Here is a 20,569-nt window from a genome sequence, read left to right as displayed (position 1 = left end):
ACTAAAGTGCATCCAAAAAATCTCGCGTACGCATTTAAATTGCATTTATTAGAGAAAAAGTGTAAAATTGAAACGAACATAAATATTACATAAACGGGTGGCCTTAATCACAGCGCCATTGAGGCAATCAAGAGTCCACAGGGCAATTGACACGCTCGAAAAACACGCCTCACGACGGCGGGAACGCGATGGCGTCATCCGAAGAAGACGCCTCGTCCTTGCCAATGCGCACGTCGCCCAGGAGGTCCAAGTCCACCCCCGGCACCGGGTCACCCTCATCCCCATCCGATCCGGACGGCCGCGGCCCAGGGACGCGCTCCGGGGGCACCTGCGGACGCTTGCCACCGCCTCCGCCCCCCAGGTGACCTCCTCCGCCCCCTTGGTGTCCCACGCTGCCACCCTGTTGACCTCCACCGCCCCCGAAGACACCGCCTCCGCCCCCGTGATATCCGCCTCCACCCCCGTGGTGACCTCCTCCGCCCCCCTGGTGTCCCACGCTGCCTCCCTTGTGACCTCCTCCGCCTCCGCCCCCGTGGTATCCACCTCCGCCCCCGTGGTAACCGCCTCCCCCGTGGTGACCTCCTCCGCCCCCGAAGCCACCGCCTCCGCCCCCCTGGTGTCCCACGCTGCCCCCCTGTTGACCTCCTCCGCCCCCGTGGTATCCGCCTCCCCCGTGGTGACCTCCTCCGCCCCCGAAGCCACCGCCTCCGCCCCCCTGGTGTCCCACGCTGCCCCCCTGTTGACCTCCTCCGACCCCGTGGTGACCTCCTCCGCCCCCGTGGTATCCGCCTCCACCGTGGTGACCTCCTCCGCCTCCGCCCCCGTGGTATCCTCCTCCACCTCCCTGGTGACCTCCACCGTGACCAACCGCCCCGTGATATCCGCCGTCACCGCCCCCGAAGCCACCCCCATGGTATCCGCCTCCGCCGCCCGCGTGGTGTCCACCCGCCCCGTTGTATCCTCCTCCGACCCCCAAGCCACCGCCCCCGAAGTAACCGCCGCCCCCGAAGTGCCCACCGCCTCCGCCGCCCCCGTGGTGTCCGCCCCAATGGTGCCCGCCCCCGTGGTGCCCACCCGGCCCGTAGCCACCGCCTCCATAGTGGCCGCCTCCGTAGTTCGCTCCGTCGCCGCGGTGCGGTGCTGGTCCCTTGGGCTGCAGCAGTTGAGAAGCCCCGTGCAGAACGACCTTTCGGATGCCGTGTAGAAGGGAGTCGAGGCGCGGCACCTCGAGCACGGTGGGCGTGGGTTCGAGTCCTGTGGGCACAAATGAAAGAATGTATGACCTTAGATTTTCCCGGCGTATCAGTTGCAGAAAAGTTTCTCGGGTTTTCCACCTGTTGATGTCGTCCATGTCTCCCGACGTTTCGATCCGCGACTTGCTGATCATCCTCAGGAGATCTTCTGAAGGGGACCTTTCCGATTTGAAGAACGGCATTCGGAAGATCCCCTCATGATGATCAGCAAGTCGCGGATCGAAACGTCGGGAGACATGGACGACATCAACAGGTGGAAAACCCGAGAAACTTTTCTGCAACAAATGAAAGCATTTCACACTTTACTAGAAAAATCAATGAATGACAACCACTAAGCAATGTTGAAATATCCAACTACGCCATCACTTTGGTAGTTGCGGCGCAGATTACTCCTAAGTAGATCGACAAATAGAATTGTTAACGAGTACTAGGCCAACTATTCTACCACTACATCAACTCTCAACACTCACCAGGGCCGGGCACCCCGGACGACGTAGTATTCTGCCTGTCACTGACAGCTGTCCCCCCACCCCCAAGTCGTCTCCTCCCCTTTGCTATTTCCCCCCAAGAGCTAGCTTCTCCCTAACCTCACCGCGTCCGTCACCTTCAGCCTTCCCCTTCCCTTGTCTCCACCCACCGTTCCCTCGACTGCTGTATTCCCTCTTCAAATATGCCCCATCCTATTCCCCTTCTTCTTCATTACAGTTCCCAGTGAGACTCTTTCCTCCCCAACCCTTCATCCACAATCCTCCCTCTCTTCATCCACCCACTCCACTCTCTCTCTCTCTCAACACCCGCATTTCGAAAACGTTGATCCTATTTATCTCTCGTCTTCCCAATGTTTCCCACGTTTCACATCCATCTAACGTAACACTCCTCACGAAGCATTCCACCATTCTCTTCCTCAGCCCTAAGCTCATGCTGCTACATAATACCTTTATCTTCTTCTACGACAGAACAGCAGTTTGCCCGGGTAAGTTTTTGCCTTGAGCCGACCCCGCCTATCATACTTAACTATAGTTACAATGTCCTGCACGATCGCAGACTTCGTCCTTCCCGCTCTAGCTTCCAAAGTCCTCTTTTGGGAATGCGTCTCATTCGCCTTCGCGTTCGGCTGCGAAAACACACAGAGCATAAAATGATGAAGTCCACCGCACCAGTTGACTTCTTTGAGTTGATGCACTGGTTAGTACAGCACTTAACTCATACCCATATTCGTGATAATTTATAACAAGTGAATTTCACGATAAGTGTGTTGATTGTAAAAATAGGAAATGTGTGAAGAAGTAAAGAGAACATTAATATATTTATGACGATCAAAACAAAACTGTTATTTCGCTGAAGGTGAGGACCACGAACAGAGACCAACACCACTAGGAGATGGTTACCTACATCATTCAAGGAAGTCGCGCGTTATTCCCCACTTACAATATCTCTTCACCATGATGCACTGCTCATTTTCGCCAATGAGTAAGCCACGGTAAGTGCACGGCACGGATGAGCCACCGGCCACATTTCTCGTGCCAGATGAAGTGCAATCCCATTTTTTCCCTTAGCCCGTGTCGCTACTTTGCACTAAATCCTTCGCAACACCGCGAGGACGACTTCATGCAATCGCACGAGAAACACAAAAACATTCGACACTAATTCTAATTATTGAGTTGTAGTTGGCACTTCGTCCACCACAGCGCTGCCCACCCACTCAGCCTTCACTAATCACTAAACCCGCTCACACTGCCATCACTGTCCACCAGCGTAAAGATGACGTCAGAACCAGCGTGCGTTCACGCATGCAATGGTTAGACACTGGCGACATCTGATGAGTGGTATATAATTCCAAGTAAAAAATGAATTGATAAGAGCGAATAACCTGTTGGAAGGAATAGAGAATGTGCAGGGTAAAGTTCTTGTGTTAATTGCAATGATTTTCAACGTTGTGCATATTATGAGCTGCTTATGAATTAAATAATTGCATTCCAGCGTCGTCGAGCATTGTTCCTTGCTGCGTAGAAGGTAATTCAAAAGTGTTCGTCCAACTAATCATTTCATCGATAGCGTGGTTTGCATTTCTCTACTGCCCTATTTAATCCGAATTAAAGTGCCTATTAGTGATAATTTGGTTGGTATCGACAAAATATATCACTAGTTGCCCTTGATCCGGATGTGTTGACAAATCATTGATGTTGGTGAAGAAAAGAGGACCTAATCTTGAGACTTAAGCCTCAATTGAGGCACACTTTTGGTGATTTGGGATTGAGGTACACTTGTCGCTGCATTGCGGTCTTAGCAATTATTGTTTTCTGATTTTGACAAAGGACATGATCCCATCACATGCTACTCCATAAATTAGAGCAATTCAATGGTGGACTTGATGAACAACTTGCAGAAATGTGATTTGAATATTGTTGAAATGAAACTTATGAAATTAGAGAGAGAACGTGGTATTTTGGTGATATTTAGTATCACCCGACGTTTCTAACTTTATATTCTATAGTTATACCTAACTAGCAGTTAACCTGATATTTTATATTTCTAGATCTACTTCTATATTATACCCTGCAAGCCGCCTAAAAGGCGTGTGGCAGGGAGTGTTAGGACACCAGCCATCTACCCATAAAAAATGAAGTGCTCTACGAAGTTGGGACTAGCATTTATTGAAGTCCTTTATCGTTCGGGGGAAAAACGAATTCCCATATCTATCCGTTCGGCAATCAATCTCTCTTAATTTATCGCTTCTATTGGACCTAGAAATATAGTGTGGATCTATTATTATGTTCTCCGCGTCGCTCTTAAAGATATCCATTCTCAATAGGGTGGTTTCCTATTATTATTTTTTTTGCCTAAATCGAAAGATTATTACTCCTGGAGTACGTATTTCACGCTTTTAGATTTTTAAATGACGATATCTATTTTTCGCGATAAAATGAAAAGTGAAATTTTTCAAGCGCGCGAAAACGCGACGCGTAAGTAGGAATGATGGGAAAAAGTCCGTGCGACGCATTTCTGGTTCCCCCTCCCGCCTTGTGAGGTGACCTTGATCGAGGCTCTGAGCGCTGACAGGACGCAGGATGCTAGCGGGTAGCTGAGTACCTTGCTGGCTGGTAGCGCTTGGCTTAAAAAAGTGTTATTAATACCTTATCAAACGAAGAAAACTTTCCGACCTTAGCCAGTTTTAATAGGTGATTATTAAGACATGTTTCCCTAAGCTCTGTGCCTCATGCATGCATTGGTAATCTCAGACGATGCATAACTCCTAGCATCTCGTGTAGAATCTAGGCCCCTGTGACGTCACGTGGAGTGGAATCGCATGGGCGCCAATCTGGCCTTTTTCAAATGAGGATAAAATTTGACTCTTGCCATTCGTCAAAACCGGTATTTCAAAAACCAAATAATTCGTGTATTATGAATACACTAATGGTGGGTAACGAGTCGCAATCAATGCCTTTCGTTTTCTTTGATGAAGGAAACTACCCTATTGTTCAAGCAATCTAAGCCTAGCGCGCAACATCCGAGTCTCCAGAGGCTCCCAGGCTAATTCGCTTAACATCTGCGTAACGCTGTCTGTACGCCCGTAGCAGTTTTTGACGAAACGCGCAGCCTTCCTTTGCATTTTATTCAGTTCGCGGATTAAGTCTTTGGCATGGGAGGCATTTTTATTCAAGGATGAACATAAGTGATCTTTTTTAAACTAGGGCAAAGAACTCTTACCAAAACATTAAAAACATTGTGACCCTCAGATTTTTATTTAGGTAATTTCGCACATTTAACATTATTCTAGCGAAGTATTTATAGAGATTATTAAATGCTTCCGTAACAATAAAATACGAGGCGATGGCTAATTCACTACGAACTATAGCATATCCAACCTCCTCTTACATTAATTTTAAAATTTATTAATATTCCACAAATTACGGAATGAATCTATACTACTTTCCTATGAATTAATTCGGACGAATATAGTTCAGCAAGAACTGCTGTCTCCTCTTTGAATGCTTTACTTTATGTTTTCTTTCCTCCTATCCTATCTGTCGATTTTTCTGTCCCATTCGATGCTAAAAATTTCTTCTTCGAATACATCACCCCAGAAGGTGCTTTGAAGCACCTGAAGCTCACCAAATCGAACTCTCTAGGGTACCACCAAATTTCAATGATGTTCGTTCACAAGGCCACTTATGTTCTGCTGCCATATATTCTCGAAATTTTCAACCATTCTTAATCTCATTCTCAGTTTCCAATTGTGTGTAAAAAGGGCCTTATTACACCTATACGCAAGGTCAGTAAAGCCGTAAATCCCTCAGATTTTCGACCTATCTCAATTCTCTGCGGCCTATAAAAAACACTGGGGAGAATTGTTCATACTCTACTACTTTTTGAATATCTGAAACTGCACGATAAACTTGATCCTTATCAGTAGGACTTCCGTAAAAGTTATGTTAATTAATAAGTTATCTTCCCCATTATTGATTACTGTATACTAGTCTATAATGACTTACCTAGTGTATTTGACATGTGTCTGCAACGGTTAATTAACTCCTGTGTTAGATTTATATTTGATTTACCTAGAGATGAACATTTCTTCAAATTCTACACTGATCTGAATTGGTTACCTTTTCACAGCCGAAGGGATTATATCCTGGGATCTTTTCTGTTCTCCTTATTCCAAAAACAGATTCCTGCATACCTATACGAATTATTCATACCCCGCAAAAAAGTTTCTGGGATTTCCACCCGCCGTGTTTCTGACCTTCAAATTCCCCAAGCCCGCACCAATATATATTTCAAATCTTTTCATCCAACTGGGTCTAGATTCTGGAACTCTCTTCCGCCAAATATAAAGACGTCACAATCCCTTCAGTCATTTAAAAGAAGGCTGTACTCCTATTTGAAGTCTGGGACATAATTCAGTCTCCTCAACTCATTAGAGTTATCATCTTAAAGTTGTGATGTTATCAAAACTCTCTACATAAATGTGTACATGTATGTGTGTGTTCATTACTGTCTAAGATAAAACTTATATTTTGTGTTATTAGTATTGAGTAGTTATTAGTATTGGGTCTCTATAGAGAAGAAATTGCAGTGCTGAGATTTGGACAATATGAACAGCAGGCCAAAATTAGAAAAGGAGTGAGACAGGGATGTTCATTGTCACCTGCGCTATTTAACTTATACCTACAAAGAGCACTGGACGAGGCAGAGAGTAACTTACCGGAAGCAGGAATTAAGGTCCATGGGCAGAGGATATATAAGCTATGTTTTGCGGACGACTTAGCAGTCTTGGCAGAAAGTGAAGACCAACTACAAGAAGTGCTTAGGGAGATGGAAGTCACGCTGGCTAGATACAATCTAAAGTTAAGCAGGACCAAAACCAAGACACTCGTTGTAAGCAAAACAGGAATACCAGCACATATAACTTTGGGTAATACACAGCTGAACAATGTAGAAGAATTCATGTATTTAGGAAGCAAGATCACCACGGATGCCAGAAGCAAAAGGGAAATAAGCAGTAGAATACAACAGGCAAAAATAGCTTTCAACAAGAAGAGAAAGATATACGTTTCAAAAAACATGAGTATCAAGATTAGGATGAATCTCCTCAAAACTTTTGTATGGAGCATAATGCTTTATGGTAGTGCAACTTGGACGATAGGAGCAGCAGAGAAAAAAAGAATTGATGCTTTTGAACTATGGTGCTACCGTAGAATGTTAAAAGTTTCATGGGTAGACCGGGTAACGAATGAGGAGATACTGGAAAGATTGGGAGTGAAAGCAGACCTGTGGAGTATTCTAACTGCAAGGAGAAGTAACGACATTTACTTGTTGTTACAAAAGTTACGACAAAGTTGGACATTTACTGAGACAAAATACTGGATTGGTAAAAAAAGTTTTAGAGGGCACTGTGGAGGGGAAGAGCGGCAGAGGAAGGCCGAGGTTGAGCTATATCACCCAAGTAATGAAGGACATGGGCTGCAACAGCTACCTAGAGCTGAAGAGGCTGGCGGAGGACAGACAGAGATGGAGAGACTGCTGCAAACCAACCCAAGGGTTGATTACTTAGAAGAAGAAGAAGTATTGAATATTTTACATTTTTGTATAAATATCTACTACTTGTTAGCCTAGAAATAATCTCCATAATGCCTTATTTTTGTCAAAATGCCTTCTATTAAGATTTAGAACATTTCCTGTATTTTCCATTTTTTGCTCTCATAGGTTTTACCTAGAGCATAATAAAAATATTCTCTTCTATTCTATCCCACCTTGTTGCTGCTTCGCCTTCTTCTTTTTCTAACCAGCTTTTAACCAGCTTGCGTTCACACACGCATAAATTACCGCCAACCGTGGTCGGAAAACGCTGGTCAGAATCCCAACCACGCTTGACGGTAACTTGCGTTCACGCATCTTTTTGTAACCGTAGTCGGGGGAAACCGGCGCGGCGTAAAGAGAGCGTAGTGTGAACTATGAATGAACTAGTGTGAATTACTCTTCCATTTACGCTCGAATTTATTTTTATTTATTATGCTTCATTACTTGGAAATTCTAGCCTTCCTCTAATAAGTGTTCCGCATTTCGCCTTTGGCGTGCACAACTCAACTCACACGGCCGCAGACGCCGGAGTAGCGCACCGATCATGGCGACCCCACGGATAAGAAAAGGACTGAAGTTTGATTGGAAGCGCCATTCGATATCGCAAAACTGTAAAAAATTAAGCGTATTCTGATTTCAACCGGAAAGTTCACCAGAGACTTCAACGCCTCATCCTGTACGTATGCAACCCAAGCGTCACATTATCTGAAAATCTTCCTCGCGACTACTGAGTTCGCATACGAGCGGAAAGGTCACTCACACACGGCACATAGCTACGAAAACGCGTAAATTCCATTTCCTTTGCGAATCAAAATTGTCCATGGCTCGCGATGCCGTTTCAGCCGGTTGCATCCGGACATTAAGCATTTCTCAAAGGGAAGAGGGTTAGGAGGGGGGAGGCGGCTCAGGGATGGAGGGGAAACTGCTCGACGGAGGGAAACACTTGAAGGCGAATCGAAAATGGCGAATGGAACCACCCCGCTGCAAACAGCGACCCAACCTTAGGGTATATAGTTCAATAATATATAGTTATTTAATAACTCAACGAGGTTACCCAACCACTCCGAGGATCGTCCTCCTCCCCATGAAGCCCTGAGCTCACGAGGCCACCGTCGCTTTGAGCCGCAATTTTTAGAAAGGCCCTCTTAGCCCACCAAACATCAAATGCTGCTCGCCCAACGGGAGTTGACACGGCGATTAATCAATGCGAGAAAAACGTCACTTTAGCGAAACTTAGATGTTGAACTGCGTTCATGAACATTCCGCATTGCTAATTTACGGAAAGGAGGAGGGCCGTGTCGGAACTCGTTTCCTTCTCTCCAACGATCACCGAATTGCTTTCCGTGTTGAATGAACGCACACACCCTTATCCCTTATCTTAATGAGACGCATTTAGATTAGATCGGGAGTCCATTACACGGCCGAGTCGGCTAGTCGTGTAGCGAGTAGCATATTTGAGCACTGTAGGTCTTTTTTAGAGTAGAGAGTAGGGCAGAGTGTAGATATATTAGTGGGTTGAAAAATAAAGGGGTAAGTTCAAAACTTTTCACAGACAAAGATTCTTCCAGAAATGAGAATAGAGAAGTAGAAAGAAAAATCAGCGTTTCAGGTATTACATTTAAGCACGAGAAGCGTCAGTCGAGCAACACGTTCAAAGGCAGTCAAGGCTCAAGTCATTTTGATAGTGTGACAATAAGACATACATTTCCATTTATCAGCGGTATAGAGCCTGTGATTAGTCTATTCGACAAAAGCAAATCAGAATTATTCCCGAATCGCAATAATACTACTTCCGAAGTTTTAAGCGTGGCTGTGGTTAATTGCCGTAGTTTAAGAAATAAGATTCCCGAATTCCACCAATTAATTCATAGTACGAAGTGTAACGTCATTTTTGGAACAGAAAGTTGGCTAACAGATGATGATTCAGACAATGAGATCTCCCCAAAATCGTTCACTGTTTATCGGAAAGATAGAATTAATCGAGTTGGGGGCGGAAATTTTATAGCTGTAAAGAATTCAATCGTCAGCCAAGCGATAACCGTAACTGAGACCAGCGTTGAATCTGTGTGGTGTTTAATTAAATGTCCAAAATTCAAAACTATTTTATTATGTTCGCATTACAGACCACCTAACTCAGATATAACGTCAATGTTGGATTTTCAAAATCAAATAAACAGCGTAGTATCCAAGTATCCTGAAAGAAACTTGATTGTGGGTGGAGATTTCAACGTACCTTCTATAGATTGGGAGACTTAGAGCTTCATTCCTGGTGGGAGGGATAAAGTGATCTGCGAGGCTTTATTAGACACTTTTACATCTAATTCATTGTTTCAAATAGCATCTGCACCAAACAGAGGAGAAAATATTCTTGATTTATTAGCGACAAATATACCACATCAGGTAATAAACGTTGGCACTGTCGAAGGAATAAGTGACCATAGGGTAGTAACTGCAAAGTTTTCTCTAAATACCGCTGTAAACTTTAAAAAAGAGCGTAAAGTTTTCATTTTTAAAAGAGCTAATTTTGATGGGTTTCAGAGTCATCTGAAAAATGCTTTCCCCGAGTTTCAAGAATCAGTATCAAAGTTAAATGTAGAGAATACTTGGAAAGCTTTTCTTTCGCTCGTAACTTCGGGAATAAATAGCTATATCCCTAGTAAAATAGTAAAAGAAGGCAGCGAACCGAGATGGTACGACGTGGAAGTGAGAAAATCATTGAGGCGACAGAGAGCGTGTCATGCTAAAATGAAAAAAGTCAGCACGGATTTATCCCCTAATGAACGCGAGCTAATAATTAAAAAATATAGGATGACTAAAGCCACCACGAAGGAAGCGTTCAGGAATGCGTTCACGAATTTTAAAAGAAAAACACTAGTAGAGCAGTTACAGGATAACCCAAAAGCATTTTGGTCATATGTTAGGGAAGTTCAAGGTAAACGATCTACCGTATGTTCGCTGAGAAACGACAATGGAGATGTGTTGACAAGCAGTTACGATAAAGCCAATTTATTAAATTCCTACTTTAAGAGCGTGTTCACGGAGCCTTCCGAAAACTCACCCGAGACCGATGACAATCCCTGTATACATAAGATGTCAGCTATTGACATTAGTACGCTCGGAATAGAAAATATATTGAAATCGCTTAGTCCAAATAAATCACCTGGTCCAGACGAAATCCCTTCTCGCGTATATGAAGAACTAGCCTCAGAACTTGCCCCCTATTTGCAGTTAATATTCAGTAAATCCATCAAGCAGCACGAAGTACCTAATGACTGGAAAATCGCTAATGTAACGCCTATATTTAAAAGTGGAGACAAGGAACAGCCATCTTATTACAGGCCGATATCTTTAACGTCCATCTCTTGCAAAGTCCTTGAACACATCGTAGTCAGCTCGGTAATGAAACACCTAGACGCGCAAAACTTATTAATGGGAACTCAACATGGATTCAGGAAAAGCAGATCGTGCGAAACTCAGTTAGCGCTTTTCGCCCACGATATTTTAGTCTCCGGGGAAGACAACATTCCAGTAGACGCGATTTTTCTTGATTTCAAAAAGGCATTTGATAAAGTACCCCACGGAAAGTTAATAATAAAACTGAAATCTTATGGTCTAGACGAAAATGTCATTTCCTGGATTAGCGAATTTTTGAGCGACCGCGTCCAAAGAGTATTAGACGGTGCAGTCTCCAATGAGGTTAGAGTCACTTCTGGCGTTCCTCAGGGTAGTGTCATTGGCCCACTCCTATTCCTTCTTTATATAAACGACATTGGCGAAGTAGTACACAGTAAGTTACGATTATTTGCAGACGACGCTGTAGTTTACAGAGAAATCCGTTCCAGCAAAGATATGGATGAACTAACGAATGACCCTGCTGCTATCCAAGCTTGGTGCGATGCTTGGCAGTTGGAATTAAATTTGGAAAAATGCGTCGTAATGAATTTCTGGAAGAAGAATAACTCCCTACAGCGTAACTATATCATTCGAGGCACCCAATTAAATGCAGTTGAATCCGTGAAATATCTAGGCGTTAGAATCTATCGTGGAATAAACATATTCGAGAAATAACCGGTCAAGCTAATCGTAAAATGGGTTTTGTTAAAAGAATATTAGGAAAGTGCGACGACAAAGTGAGAGAAATTAGCTACTTTTCCCTCGTTAGGCCAAATCTGGAATACGCTGCCAGTGTTTGGGACCCTCATGAAAAACGCTTAATAACAGAGTTAGAACGCGTGCAAAGAAGAGCTGCCAGGTATGTGAAAGGTCGTTACGATAGTCTTGTTAGTGTAACTGACCTCTTAGATAAACTCGGATGGGAATCTATGTCGGACCGTAGATTGAAAAATAGACTAAACCTTTTAGATAAATTCAAGAGCAGTGTCTTTTCTGACGAAGTTAACCATATCTTGCGGACGCCAACGTACTACGGAAGATCAGATCATATAAATAAAATAAGAGAGATAAATTGCAGAACAGACAGATTCCGAATGTCATTTTTTCCACGATCAATAAGAGATTATAACGGCAGCAATGGAACGCGTAAATAGATTGCATGACTTGTAGTGTAGCCTACTAACCCATGTAAAACTTAATGCATGTTTCTGAATTTCTATTCAATATTCTATTTCTAACTGCATATAGTAGTATAGTTTGTTATTATACGGGACGTTTCTTGGACGGTGTGGTGTGCATGTGGGAGTCCAAATGCATGCTGCATGCTGGTGATTGATCACCCCCTGCCAAACACCCTAGAGGTGGCTCGCAGGGTAATTTGTAGATGTAGATGTAGATGCGTGATCGAGGCTTCCGATTAAATAATTCGCCGCGATTAACGAAATGCTGATCGTGAGTACATTTCTATATTGTTAATATTTGTCGTACGTTTACTTGGTACCCATGCAAAGCGGAAAGAAATTATATCCGCAGTTAGAGTAGAAGATTTTAGAGTTTTTCTCACATTAGGAAGTAAACGTTATATGAGGGGAATCAGTATTCAAGAGAGAATTACCATCCAAAAATCCATGTGATATATTAAATGAAAACGAAATTATTTCCCCGGATTTCACCTGAGTCTTAACTATCAGGGAAACCGAAGAGTAGCATATTTCTTCTACGCGTCGTTAACACTTAAACACGGAGATACATCGCTGCGCACGCGTTCTTCTCGGATTTCGGAGATTCTCATTGGCGGCAGCAAAAAGCGCATCCGAAGCGTTCACTGCAGCGTGTTGAGCCTCAACCGACGAAATACCCGGAAAAGAATTCCCTCGTGACACTCGCATAGTATATAGCTCGCCAAACTCCTCAAAGACTGATTCATAGAATTAACCCGCATGAAACAGTAGCGACACTTTTGGATAATCTGAGACACTGACCAGAAGAAACTATTGTGGTCAAAATATACTATGCATATCAGCCTAATTAATTATAAATGCTGTGTATCCGAGACGGAAGGGCACAACGAAATTTTACCCAAGCGTCCACGAAGCACTCTGCTTCGAATGAAAGGAGGCTTGGGAGATAGGCTCGCTTTAGACTTCGAATGAGCTTAATTGCCGCCGACTTGAAACAAATTATCATCGTGTTTGGTGCGCTTATTATTACATACTACTCATCATGAATAGATATCGGTTACAGTTAATTAGCTATGATAGCCCTCACAGATTCCTAAAGATTCGTCGCTGGTAGGATTAGCCGCTGTGACTGAGAATATTCATCTCACCACATGCAAAACGAATAGGTATCTTCCGAAGTAATTTTTGGGAATTAGTGAGACAACCTTCAAGCATCAAATTATGACTGTACTGTGGACGATTTGCCATATTATTCACCTGTAAACTATCGTAAAAAATATGCTTACGTCTTACCATCCAAATCACAGTCCATTGGCGACTAAACTTCATTCATACCGCCAGAGGGTTTCATGAATGCATCAATGCCTTTCCTGGCTCACGAAGATTCAGCGGGAAAAATAACAAAAACATCGCAAATTAACTTTAGGAGGGCAGTGATAACTTTTATTAAAGGCGATTTGCTGAATCGCGAGTGACTTTGATTTCAAGTTAAGAAGAGGAAAATGCCAACCTTCCCAAAATGAACAGCAAAATGCTTCATCGCGCAGACCAGGGGTCTCCAAAATACGTCCCGCGGAGGGCTTTCATCCGGCCCGCACACTCGTTTCAAGTAGCGTGCGATCCTCGCTCGATTAACTCTGTGAGACGCCGCTACGAGCATTGCAGCGCTGTAATGAACGTCCAAGTCGCCTTCAACTGTTCCTAAATAAGGAATACGCAACCGGATTCTTCAGTAGACGTTGGTATCGAATACTTCAGTCATCGGCAAATTTGCTATCCGGCACGCGGGGCGATTCGGAACTTGGAATGTGGCCCTCGTGGCCTGGTAAATTGGAGACCCCTGGCATAGACAACCTCTCACTGCTCACAATAATAAGAAACATTCATGAAATTAATATATTTATACAAAAGCTTATTTTCAAATTTTTATATAAGGTATCGTTCTATTCAGGGATTAAATTTGACGAACATTTTTCAAAAATAAAAATTTACGAATTCATTGACATTCCAATCGGTGAAAAAAAATTGATGTCCAATCTACTTGATATTACATTCCACCCCTTAGTCGCTCAATAACGCAACTTTATTTCATCTAATCCATTTCTCACAATTTTTTTCATTTCTAATTCAAATTAAGAAATGTGAAAAAGAGCCACCATATATTCCACATACTTTGCGAATAGAATTGAATGTACTGCTTTATACATGCAGTGCATTGAACAAGCGGGCCACCCGGCGTTGTTCAGGAAGGATAGTAGCCAGGGACTTGTAACTCATAGTGACACAGCAAGACTTTTAGGCAAAGGAACGAAGCAGGTATGATGATGGTACATATACACATCTAACCGCAAACAATGGAAAAAACGATTTCCGTGTATGGAGCACGGGGTCAGCTTGCACCCCGATCCTCAACATTGATGTGTACGTACGTAGACCAAAAACCTTTTGTTGTGAAGGCATACGGCCCAGCAAAACGTTTTGCACGAAGAGGATTAACAGTTGGGCATAGAATCCATTGAATTACCCTTCGAGGGTGTCAAGAGGTGTGGCTATCCGGCAGCCACAGAAGTTGTATGACGTGACATGATACATGGTAATGTGAAAACGACGCGTCGGACACAATCAGAAGTAGCACAAAAGGGATTTGGCAGGATGAGATGCACCTGCGTACTCTATAAATATAGTTTATTATTTTTAAATAACGTTAAAATAAGGGATATGAAAATTTTCTATTGTTTTTCGATTACAGTTTGAAATGCGAAGCAACTTCCTCGCTATGATTTAAGGAGTATTAACAACTAAATATTGGCTACGCTAGTGCTGAAATTTTGACCATTCTTTCACGCCTACAAACGACACGGCGTAACAGGTGTCTATGTAACATTATTTATTTTCATCATAAATTACAATTGAATCTACATATTACTCGTAAGGCAAAGGTTTTCTGCTCATATTTCAAACGATTCCCGGCTGGCCCTCCGCATCGATTAATCCTTTTTTAACGGCAGTGTCTCGTATGAGTAGGGCGTTTCAACGCCCTCTCCAGCCATGAGTCAATACGTTCCGCAATGTGCGATTGTCACATAGCAGGACAGGCGATGGCTGTAAAGCGAAGCTGTCTACTCTTTGCTTTACGAGAAGCATAACCCTCCATCCCCGACTCATGCGAAAGGCTATCAAAATAGCCAAAACATTTACTTTCAATTGAGAGGACAGTTATTTTCTCTCAAACGCCTACAAGAGACTTCACAAAGCGACGGCCAAAACCCAGTGCATAATAAGACGGGAATAAACGCATTGCATCCGATACTCCAAACCTGAGACGACTGCTGCGTCACCGGCGACACGAAGATGAATCGACGCGGAGGACAACCCGGAAACCTACGTGGGCATAATGAACCACTCCGCGGAAACTTTAGATCAACATTCAAACGATTTCGTTCATTACAATTTTATTCGATTTTTCCCACAATCAATCAATTCTGAAAATATCGATCATGACTCGACTTATATGTTATCGACTTATATCGGTAAAACATTTTTAAGCTCTGAGGGCATTATTCATCCCAAATTTCAGAATAAATTAAATGATAACTGCAAATTTCTCATGATATAACACGTTCAAAATACACGTATAATTATAATAAATATAATACGTAAAATTCTACTATATTATGTTCGAGGATATTCATGAGCCAATGCAGGAGCATTAACTTCGATTAATGCTATTATGCTATGCTAGAGCGGTATTGACTGATGTAAAAAAATAAGTATTCGTGTCGATGAATTGGAGCATTTAATAATGATTCGACCCGAGTGTGGCGCTGTGAACGCGACATTGTTGGAACGGAAATGATTCTCACGGAGATGAATTCACAGCGACCCATTTATTATTAATAATCGCAATCGAGGATTTTCGCACTCGCGAGAGATGGCATTGTGAATTTCGTTTATTTTTCATCACTATCTAATTTCCGAAGAAAAATCAATTAAAATGCTCGGGCAAAGTGGAAACATATTTAGCGGCCGCATTGAGACAGTTGTCGTCATAAGTAGAAGTGGGAAGGATACTAATCAATTCCGAGCCGCATCGCGGGAAGTAAGGGAAGTGGTGTGTAGAACAGGAAGCGAATGCCACAGTCTTCCTCTCTGCATTTGAAATGCACCGGAAACAATGGCCTGCTGACAAAGTACAAACTGGCAGTAAACAAACAGCTGACAGACGATTCGAGCTCCCACTTAACATTCACTGGTCACCGACACTCCATCTAAACACAATTTAATAATAGGTACTTACGCAATGAACACCCTGTCATTTTCATTTCACCGCCGAAAAACTTCGTCGCTCAGCAGAAACGACAGCCATCAACATTTCCAGGAATAAATGGAATAACTTTTTTGCACTGCGAATCGGCTACATAGCGCAAGAAAAGACATTTGGCGAAAGTGTGCCGAAGATTGGTCGGGCGTGCCAGCGCGTGAGGCGTCAACAAGATGTTGACTATTTTTAAATGGGTGTCTGTTGCCATTGTATCGTCAGACTGCATTCCCGTTTCTCAATGATTATAATTACTGTAGGGTGGCCTGTGTTTGTGCGGAATGATCGAAGCTCATCGAGGACGACTCCAGTTGCGTCCCGAGCGATACCTCACCAATAATCAACACACTAATGCCCCAATACCTACACTCCGTTTTGGCAGAGAGAGAAAAAGATGATCATTTCATTTCCTCTACTGAGGTTATAGTTCCAAGTCTAATTTATCATGCTAACCATTAATTCCTTATTAGAAATAAATTGAGAAAAATAATTTTTAACTAGATACTTCGCCTGCGAAGTTAAATCAACATATATCGCTTGCGACACATGGTTCTTAAAATCCTCAACAGACAGCTCAAGAGCCGCGTATTTCAATTACAAAACCAATAAGAGGAAATCGTTTCGTACGTGCATCCATAAAAACCAATTGCCGCTACTTTCGAAGTCGATCTGCTTCCACTTCGTAATTCGATACATCGAATCGATCGATTCACAATCGCCCCGCCAACTAGCACGCGAGAGAAACAACGCATTCGCTCACCGTACGCAGCCGCCGCGAGGCACAGCACCAGCAGCAAAAGACGCCGCACCTCCGCACTCCCGCCGCTCCGCGCTTCCGCCGCACCCATGTCGATGCCCATGCCTCGATGGCCCGATCGCGTGTGTGTGAGGATGACGACAGCGGCCCTCCCGCCGCCGGCTAGGAGGGCAGCACCAGCGCCTCTCTCGGCGACCTTCGACAACGGTGTTGGGGAAGTCCCGAGGGGAGCGCCCTTGGAAAGAACCTTGGCATTCGCCGCTCGACGATTAGGACTGCCTCGTCCAACGAAAGCAACACGAAAGTGCGCATCGCGATGGCACACACACACACACATTGGGATTTCGGCCTCCACCTCAGCGTCGGAGGTCACCGGAATCACAGCGTGTCCCAATTGTGGAGCGGCGGAGGGAATTCCCAAAGAGGCTAGGAAAACTTCATTCGTGTGAATTGACCGTGGATTAAAAGGGCACTTATAGAGGAGATTTGGACCCGAATGCCATCGAATCTTGCATAACATCTAGATACGCGAGCAACCTCTAGGTTGCTTGGCAGCGGGCGATCAATCACAAGCAGGATCTCCACATGCACACCGCATGACCATAAAATATTACAAATAAATAAGTCCGCATTGGTGCAAAGGCATACCTGCCAACGGTTCGTGATTCCTACAGCAAATCCACGCAAGGGGAGAACAACGGAAAAATGAAAACATGCAATGATTGAGTGACGCCATTTATTCTAGATTTTGAGAGTCCATGCTGCCCCTGATAGCACTAGGAAAGAATTACATTTTAAATATCTCTGTTTACTCGTCTATTTCCTTTACTTACTTCTCTGTAGCCTGTCTATCACAGCACGACGGTAAACGAAGGATACTTTCCACATCGTATACTTCAGGTGTGTTATGAATATTCAAGGAAAACTATTAGCACGGACTACATTGTCTGAGCATCGTTTAAGTCTTAGAATTCATATATTGAATAATTTCCAGGGCGAAACTTTTCGAGATAAAGTCAAGGATGTTCTGAGAGGCCCTCTTTATAACGGTCTAAAGTGGATTGGATAATGCACAGAAAATCAAGGAAATAGGGTCGATAACATCAACATCTGCATAATACCCTGCGAGCCACCCGTAGAGTGCTTGGCAGGGGGTGACCAGCATGCGAGAGGATAACGGAGAGTTTCTGAAATTCATTCTTCCCCGCGACAACAACGCAAGACAATAACAGACATTACCGCGATATAAAACAAGGTCCTCCGTAAGACAGTTCGTTGAATATAATCTGAGGTTTCAGGCAAGATGGAGTGGAAACGGAACATAATGAAGAAGCAGGAGCAATTTCCACAATTTTTAATTTATTGGTACTATGCAGTTCGTTGAGTTGTTTTTGAACTTGTTGTTACGGAATAGTATGCCCATTAGTTTTAAATGGTCCATAAGTAAAAATATTTACATGCTATGGGTTCGTGACGCAGGTCCATTTGGCTCTCGGGTGCCGGACTGAATGGGCGGGAGAGAGTCACGTAATTGCACGAGCAATTTTTGTAGATAATGAGTGAATTTAGAATTATAAATATCCACCCCACCTCCTATTAGAGGCGCCTGTTTCAGAGCTCGCATGCCATGCAGATGTACCGATGAACTTCATTCAAAGACTCGCAAAGCGTCAATAACCGTCTAAGACTTCTGGCTTCTATCTTTCACAATCCACCCGGAATGACGTCCACTTCCTTTGAGGCATGTGTACGAATGCAGGCAACAATACTTACGGATGGACGAATCTCTAGGCTTGCGTAAACATTTGTACAGATGACAGAACACAAGAATTCGACCACTTTTACGGTTTGCGCACGCGCGTCCGTTGCCGATCGCAACGCCCAGCTCGTAGCTGTGGGGCAAAGTCTTCGATGGTCCTCGAGTTTCGGCAGATAAGAGGAGGGCCCGTCCAACGAATAGCTGCTGCGGGCCGACTGACGTCATCGAGGAAGCGGGATCCTTCAAAACGTCTGCCGCCTCATCAATCATCATTTCCACTCGAGCTCATTCATTTGGTAATGAATTGTACCAATTGTTTATTTGTTCCTTTTGTATTATGATTAATTGTGAGACTAATTCGCTATGTTATTATGTTTTCATGTTGGATGAACTTAAATTCTCATTAAATAAATAAATTTAAAGATCTCTCGAAGTCTGCCTCTATTCAGCGCTCCTCTCTTTCGGAGAGAAAGAAGAACAAGGACAAGTCCAGCACCCCCATACTCCTTTGTGCATTCCTACTTTGAATTTTAGAAATAAATACATCTAAAAATCCTGCCAAATGTGTAACCCATTCCTCTGAACCTTAAACATTACACCACTGGAAAAGTGGACACTCCAAATTGGTGACGTCACCAGCGGTCACGGGACGTCGGGAAATACCCGATTCAGTGCACATAGTGTGCACCACAAAACATTCCAATGCGGAGAATAACTCATGCACCTCATGCGCCTTAAAATATCAACGCTTGGAGGAGACAAAAGTGATCAAATATGCAATACGTGATATCTTTCCAATAGTGGGAGGGCCATCTACCTCTACTTAATGCGCTGCGAAGCACCTTTGGGTGTTTGGCAGAGGGTGACCAATCACCAGCATGCATTAGGACCCCCACATGGTCAGTAGACGGTCATTAAAATATTACGGACAATAGCGTTATATGAGTCCACATTCATGCAAAGGTAAAACTTGCCAACACTTAGTAAATCCTATAGCAAATCCATGCAAGGTCAGAACAATGGCAAAATAAAAACATGCATTAATTTTATTAATCGATACATCCTTGCTATACTCAATATTACGACGAAAGAATGATGTTTTAAATCTCTGTGTTTTGCTGTCTATTTCCTTTATTTTCTTCTTATGATCATCTCTACTGTAGCCCACGCCATTGTGAGCGAAGGATATATTTCACGTCATCTAAGAAAAAATCTTCTCCGAATGCTCCAAGTAATTTTACCTTTGCTTTGATATGAACAAATTCCCTTCCTAACATATCGCAAACTTTTTAAGGAGTGACACCTCATCGTGAATCTGGCAACCGTGCGCTTTAAACAATTGATTTCAGCGATCAGTCTCACTTCACGAGAGTCCTACACGCCAGCAGCATACTCCAGGTGAGGACTTACTAGAGTCACCAATCACGAGTCCCCGTTCATCTCTCTATGGCATGAGAATTCTTTATAGGAATCAAGTTTACGGCAGAATTTCCCTCAATGCTTTGCGCACATTTTTAATCCATGAGAGATCCCGAGCAAAGGTGACACCTACACATAGTCCTACGAACTAGGCATTCGAGAGTTGAATCCCGTTAGCGGAGTAACTTCTACTTGAAGAGACATCCTTTTCCCGAAAATACATTACTTACCATATTTTTCACGACTCCCACTGCATACTCATTTGTGCTGCACCACTCATCATTTATGGCAGCGAGGTCCTTTTCAAATATTACGTGCGTATCTATGTCGAATGCTTCCAACTTTTGAATCATATTTGAATGCGGATCCATACTGAATTCCTTTCTGAAGTCTAAAAATATTGGGCTA

At 43.4% G+C, this 20,569-nt stretch overlaps 1 protein-coding gene across 1 annotated transcript; it reads right to left on the bottom strand.

The window, feature by feature from the left end:
• Nucleotides 1–29: 29 nt before the first annotated feature.
• Nucleotides 30–17,518, bottom strand: LOC124154742 (glycine-rich cell wall structural protein 1-like). The gene is made up of 2 exons (XM_046528647.1): nt 16,987–17,518; nt 30–1,254 (listed from the first exon to the last, which is right to left on the bottom strand). Exons 1-2 carry the CDS (start codon nt 17,501–17,503, stop codon nt 170–172), a joined length of 1,602 nt encoding a protein of 533 aa, XP_046384603.1. The 5' UTR covers nt 17,504–17,518; the 3' UTR covers nt 30–169.
• Between the last annotated feature and the right edge of the window lie 3,051 nt (nt 17,519–20,569).

The sequence above is a fragment of the Ischnura elegans genome, chromosome 2 (genome assembly GCF_921293095.1).
Source record: "Ischnura elegans chromosome 2, ioIscEleg1.1, whole genome shotgun sequence".
Lineage (NCBI taxonomy): Eukaryota > Metazoa > Arthropoda > Insecta > Odonata > Coenagrionidae > Ischnura > Ischnura elegans.
This window is presented reverse-complemented; position numbering and strand designations above follow the sequence as displayed.